Below are 6743 nucleotides of genomic sequence, written 5' to 3'. Positions count from 1 at the left end.
CCTTTCGAAGTAGTGAGTTTTTCCTAAGCTGTTCTTGTGTTGTTCTGTTCGGCAGCTCACGAATGACGATGATTTCGTAAGCATTTATTTCATTCAATGTTAAAACCCATGTTATATAATATTTTCGTCAAGAATGTGATTTATATGAAAGATTATAGTTCAAGGAACATGTTGAGTACATTGAATGTTCCGTAGATAAATTCTAACAAGGACGATAAGTTAGTGTTGCCGAAAATACCCTCAGGGTGCCGAAGCCATCATTTAGCCTAGTTTATATTGACTTGAAAAAGTATCACTGTACGCGCTAACATGCACAGAGTATGCTGATACTTTTTCAGCTGTGTCAGTGCAAAACCAACTGATTTTCTTTGATTCGAAATCGTGAGATGAATTAGCAACAATCATCAACGACGCGTACAAATTTCAATGTCGGCCTACTTCGCCTTAATTCGTTCAAAATATCCTCTGCGATAATTTATCTAAAGCCTTGGACTGCAAGCTAGGCCTTCGTGTATAAACAGACCAATTGGAAACATTTGTTTCAAACAAATGAAGCTGTAATTTCTTTCCCTTCACATTCTGAGAGAATTATACACTGCGAAGCAGGCTCGCAACGGAAAAGAAGATTTGGATTAATTTCACACTCACAAATTCCTCTTGAAAGATTTCGATTCAGATTTCAATGATTGACCTTAAAATAACTTTTTTGCTAAATTCTCACACTAGCTTGATCTCCACAAGGTAGTACAGAACGTTGGATATGCATTCGGTTGACCTAATCGGATCGATTCAACCCTTAAACAACTCTCGGTAAAAGAGCCGGGTGATCTTTCGCGGCAAATCCCTGAAAATGAACAGCATTATCATAAATTCACTTTACTTCACCAAGTTTCAATAAACAACTTACTCAAACAGTGCCAACTGCCACGTTCCTATTCTATCAGGGACAAAAAGTTTGCGCCGATTGGTTCGTATTCCACGAACGATATCTCTCCCTGCGACTTCCGGCTGCGGAAATTCCATTTGGTCGTAGCCTCTGTGAAAAACAAAAATTATTTCAACAGGTCGGTCCCATACCCAACACCATCATCTACTCACGGCAGTGTTCGGAAATGATCCATCGACTCCTTCCGAGTGTTGATGATCGCCGGAAACACGCTAGTAGTAATGACCTGCCCCTCGAACCCAGCATGGTAGATTTCGTCATGAAGTTCCTCCATGAATCCACGAATGCCGTACTTGGTCGTCAAATAGTTCCGCAAATACCCCGTCGGGATGTAAGCTGTTCTCGAAGAAAGACCCACAATGTGCCCACGGCGTCGACGATACATTCCCGGTAAGAACACATTAATGGTCCAGAAGTGGCTGATCAAGTTCACGTTCATCATTCTTCGGATATTCTCCGGGCTGTACTCGTCAGGCACCAGGAAAGGAATCAATCCCGCATTGTTGACCAGGATGTCCACATGGCCAAAGTCTCGCTCGATCTTCCGTCCAAGATCTACGATCGCATCGTACTCTGCTACGTCCACTTTGTAGAATGCTGCCCTAACGCGGAACTTGAGCAACTCCTGGACCAGCTTTTCACCATTTTGGACATCGACGTCCGCTATGATTACGTTGCATCCGAACTTGGCCAGCTCCAAAGACACAGCGCGTCCTAATCCGTTCGATCCTCCCGTAACCAGGGCGTTCCAACCAGCGATGCTTTTCGGAGGAGCTGGATTCAACCAGTCCCAGATCACCTGGATCCAGATGGGAATGCTCTTGAACAAGAACACCAAAAAATAGAATGATCGCTTCAGCGTTTCCCAAACCAACTCCAACGTGGACCTCGGTCGCCTGGGAGTTGCGGGATTGTACGGCAGCTTCTGTAACTGGTACAGGCTCCCCTTGGATGAGGCCGAAGCCTTACCGGACGTGGTTAATACTTTACCGAACGGACGGATCATCGTTACAGCGGGTGCAAGCTGCATCGCAAATCGGTTTTGTTGCGATCGGATTCTTCATCGCGAGCCACGATAGCCTTTACCTTGAAACCAGTTTTGCTACCAGAAGACACCGGCTCTGTTTGGCGGGCAGCTTTCTGCATCAGTGGACTTTACTTGGGGCAGTCTGTTGCATTCAACGGCTCACGGGTAGTGATTAGTTGTAATACAGTGGTGATTCGACAGAGGTATCATGATTAGTTTGTGCAGCGTTTGAATGCTAGTTTGTTGCTTTGGGTTTTCAGGTCTATTAGTATGTCGGTTGGAATAATTATGTCAAAAACATTTATTTTTTGTACAAATGGAAGCACATACCGTGGCAAATATAATTTGGAATGATAAACTTTGAACTTCATATTCATATTATTTTATTCAAAAAATGAAAGAGCATTTACATTTCATTTGCCGTAGCAGTTCAGGGTTTTAACAGGTGATTTGTTTAAACCTGTTTATAAGAGAAAAAAAAATCAATTAGGTCAACCTAAATATAAAACGCATTTTTCGTGGCAATAGAAAATTGCAACGGGTTTTGTCTAGAATTGTTAATTATTTTATGCGACATTTGTTCTAATGCAATGTATCAACATAGGATATATTATGCAACTCATCAGTACTTCACCAGAGTGGGAGCTTCAGGATCATTTTCAAAATTTTATTTCAAATCCTTTGCAGAGCTTTCTTCCTGATATTACAACAGCTGGTCCATATTGGTACAGCAAACAACATGGCTAGCCTGAAAATTTGTTTGAAGATCAGAAGCTTGTTCTTAAGACAAAGTTTTTATTTTCTGTTGATAAATGGTACAGACATTTTACATTTACAATATGATTTTTTTAAAGTGTTTTTTTTTCTAGCATAAGCCCTAGATATACAACTTAATCTGTCCAATTAATTGGAACTGCTCTCTTCGTGACAACATGTCTACTTGAAGATTTCAAATTAAGTGCTTTTGGTTTATGTGGAAATATTATTAGTGGAGTTTAGGAAGAACCGTGGTGCATCAATACCCGGACGCTTAAGTCAACACAAATATTTAAATTTTAACATGAATGTGTTGTTTTAGAAAATCCTTAATGCTGTAGTGTTTTGAACATTGTTTCAATCCAGATCTTCAAGAGAATGATGGAGTTTTTGGTAAAAAACATGTTTTTAACTTGAAAATCATTCAAATTCTAAAGCATGTCTGGTCTATAAATCCGGACACCTGATGCAAATGATGTCTTTAAATCCGGACACTTTTGGATCGAAATCCGGACAACTGTTTTAAATCATGTTATTTTCGTTTAATTTTAATGAACATTATATCAAAATACAATCAAATATAAATCTTTTACAAACTCGAAGTTCGCCTTTGCCGTATAATATCAGAGAAAACAGCAGGTTTGTGATATTGATCGTTTGATTACCTGAGCTGAAGGTTATTTGGCTTGAACTGCAGTTGATGCGGCTTGAACTGTTATCAAGAAAGATATACTCAAATTATTCAACATTCTATTGAAATCTTATAATTCACTACAATTTTCCTAGTTATTAGTTCTCTCTTGGTTTTTCTTCCTTGAAACACACTTATACCAGTCAAACGTGGGTCTTTTGAACGATGTCCGGATCTCAAAACACTGGCTCGTTTTCCCGGGCAGTCTCTTAACACACCAATAAAAAAAAAGTTTTTAAAAGTTTTAGCAACAAAGGAGTTACAGAGCATTTAATATACAGTGGGATTCCGTTTTTGGCAACAAAGTTGAAATTTTCAGTTGCCAAAAACGGAACCGTGCCAAAATCGGAACCCATATTTCAAATTTTATTTTTCAACTATTGGTTTTGAAAGCATCATTACAATGTTAATACATCATTTTTATGGAATCATAAGACGTTGAGACTTCGAAAAGGTTCACTTCGAAGCATTTTCCCGAAGGGTTATACTATGCTATGAATCTATAGCTCCGTAATATTAAATCTGGCAAACGATTTTCTGGTCGCGTTATTACGCCTCAACGTCAACATTTTTTTTTTTTTAGAAATTTTATGCATGATTTTTGTATAAAAGGGCCTTGTAAAACCAATAATCGCATAAGTGACTTTTATTGAAGAACTGGACATTCTCTTAAAACTATGAGAGAAAAAATGTTTTCTTTTAAAGACGTATTTGCGCTGGGTATTGCAAAACGGCATGACCTTTTTTATAATTAAATGAACATTTAAAATCAGTTTAACTTTTGGACTTTAGCGTAAAATTTGAAAAATTCGGTAAGTTTGGAATTGCTCCTTCAATTTATGTTTCTGATAAAGTAAAGTATTTTATAATGATTGGTTAACTGTATCAAAAGGGCAAACATGAGCATGAGAAGATGCATAAATATCTTGTAATTGTGTAGAATTTAATTTTTACTTGAAATAATTTTTAATTCAGCTTGATATATGTTTTACACCTGCTTTATGAAATCAACTGAAATTTACAAGATCCTGTTATGAAACCTCAGGAACCTTATAGGAATCTTCAGGTTCTCATAAGAAATCTACAGAAAAAAACGCTTGAGCTCTGGAGCATCATGCCAAGCATCCGTAGGATCTCGCATTGAGTTCTCAGGATCTTGCTAAGGATTTTGCTATGAGTTAACATCTTAGAATTCCGCTGCGATGTTGCCGAAAATTCTCAAGTCTCCGATGAAAAAAATTAAAAGTTTATTATTATTAGGCTACCACTAGCACACCTCAAATTCCGCTGGAAACCTTTTCAAAATCCTCAAGCTTTCGCCGGAAATATTAAAAATACTACTAGAAATTCACATTATCCCGCTTAAAATTTACAGGACGCCCTAGAGTTTATTAGGAATCACCAGCTTTTGGACATAATACTCCATAACCAGTTATACACTCTAAAGATCCCTCAAGAAGCTCTCAGTGTCCACTTGGAATCTGCAGATATCCTCATGAATTCGTTAAAATTTCTGAAAAGTCTCACAAGAACGAAGAATCCCTTAAGGGATCTCCAGGTTACAGTTAGGAAACTCATAGACTCAGCTCGTAAGGAACATTTTGATGATGTTGAGACCCGTATCCTTGATTAACAATCTTGTACAGAATTCTGGATCGTCTCTTAACAAATCTAACGCCTTATAGAGTCTATAAAAAAGAGATAACGTAGCTTTAAATAGTTGACGCAGAAAGATCAATATACACACCAATACCACAGACAAAAAGTAAAAACACTCTCAGTCGTATTTATCGCAGCTTCAATGGTATTATTGAAAATAAATTGTAATTTGGACTGTATTCGCATTTGTCATGTTATTAAATGAAATTTAAAAAAAAGTTATGATACACGACATTTTGCTGTACATATTTGTATCTATTATTGCGGTGTGTTTTTACATACGCAATGTATATAAATCCATTATAATAAAGACAGCGAGACAAAATTTATGGTTGTAACTCTGTGTAAGTCATAGATTTTTTGTTGCTCTTATGTCGGTGCTGGTGCTTTGTTCGAACAAGCTGTTCCAAATTTGAAGATCAGTGTTTTTTTATTGTATCACCTACTGGCAGACTCAAGTGGGCTGGTCACTCAATATGAATGCCTATGAAAAGAGATTGGTCTTAAGTTGAAATACTGGTGGAGATTATTGGTGTCATGAAACGTTGCCTATGTATGACCAATGACCATTCTGAAGTAAATAAGCGCTTACGCGAGTCCTTAGTAGTTGGTGAGATTTGGGGAAACATCGACGAAAAAGGAGATCTGGAATGTAATCGATGTGGAGTTGACATGCTATTCAAGTGACAAAAGCAACAGACACGATAATATTTACAAAAATTTACAAATTTTAAAAGAATTGAAACATGTTGCCAAAAACGGATCCATTTTGTTGCCAAAATCGGGGGGTGCCTAAATCGGAGCATGCCAAAAACGGAGCATGCCAAAAACGGAATCCCACTGTATTTCTTCCTGAACACTTATGCTTAAAACTTTCTATAGAAATATATTTCACTAACTTTTCCCTACTCCAAACACTGTTCGCGCGTTCGTCGATGGTTGAATTTGAGTTGGGGTTATACCGCGACGAAATGATATCCAACATGAATAAATCATTTGTTTTAATTATTATTATTTATTTGGCAGTGGTTACTAGATTAAAAATGAATTATTATTATTATTATTATCTTTATTAACGAGACTTTCAGCCTGAGGCGTAAAAATGAATGTAAAGTGACCAGCATTGTTAATAATAAAGTTAGAGAATAAAAACCAAACAAATAATTATTTATTTTAACTTTAATTGGTTGATATAATCAGAGTGTCCGGGTATCGGTACCGTCCGGATTTTGATTCACCACGGTATTAGGAGAAATATTCCATTTTTGCAAAAATGAAGGAAACATATCCAAACTTCTTTGCAATCTATTACAGACTATTGGTCCCAGCAAACTTCGTCCTGCAATCAAGTAGGCTGTTGGAAAACTTCAAGAATTCCCTCATACAAAATGAACCTTAGTCTTTTTCCGTTTTAGTCTTATTCCGGAGACTTTCCCGATTTTTTCCTCGCATAAACACGTCATATCCCTTCTGGAGTGTAATGGTGAAAAACTTGCGTCAATCCGTTGACCCGTTCTCAAGTCATTTCGGGTCATACAAACACCACTCCATTTTTATTTATATAGAAGATAGATAGATAGATAGATAGATGACACGCAGGTTTTGTCCTGTGGCGGACAGCCATGTATCCTCCGCAAACACATGTTTTTGACATCTTCGAGGTA

At 37.4% G+C, this 6743-nt stretch overlaps 1 protein-coding gene across 1 annotated transcript; it reads right to left on the bottom strand.

The window, feature by feature from the left end:
- Positions 1-617: 617 nt before the first annotated feature.
- Positions 618-1967, bottom strand: LOC5572219 (estradiol 17-beta-dehydrogenase 11). The gene is made up of 3 exons (XM_001660236.2): positions 1099-1967; positions 908-1036; positions 618-844 (listed from the first exon to the last, which is right to left on the bottom strand). The coding sequence occupies exons 1-3, from the start codon at positions 1950-1952 to the stop codon at positions 790-792; spliced, it is 1038 nt and encodes a 345-aa protein (XP_001660286.1). The 5' UTR covers positions 1953-1967; the 3' UTR covers positions 618-789.
- Between the last annotated feature and the right edge of the window lie 4776 nt (positions 1968-6743).

The sequence above is a fragment of the Aedes aegypti genome, chromosome 3 (genome assembly GCF_002204515.2).
Source record: "Aedes aegypti strain LVP_AGWG chromosome 3, AaegL5.0 Primary Assembly, whole genome shotgun sequence".
NCBI classification, from domain to species: domain Eukaryota; kingdom Metazoa; phylum Arthropoda; class Insecta; order Diptera; family Culicidae; genus Aedes; species Aedes aegypti.
This window is presented reverse-complemented; position numbering and strand designations above follow the sequence as displayed.

Coding starts and splice junctions, on each gene's coding strand:
- LOC5572219 (XM_001660236.2), bottom strand. CDS start 1,952: ATGATCCGTCCGTTCGGTAAAGTATTAACCACGTCCGGTAAGGCTTCG. Junction 1,037..1,098: donor GATCATTTCCGAACACTGCC/GTGAGTAGATGA, acceptor TGTTTTTCACAG/AGGCTACGACCAAATGGAAT. Junction 845..907: donor TGGCAGTTGGCACTGTTTGA/GTAAGTTGTTTA, acceptor GTTCATTTTCAG/GGATTTGCCGCGAAAGATCA.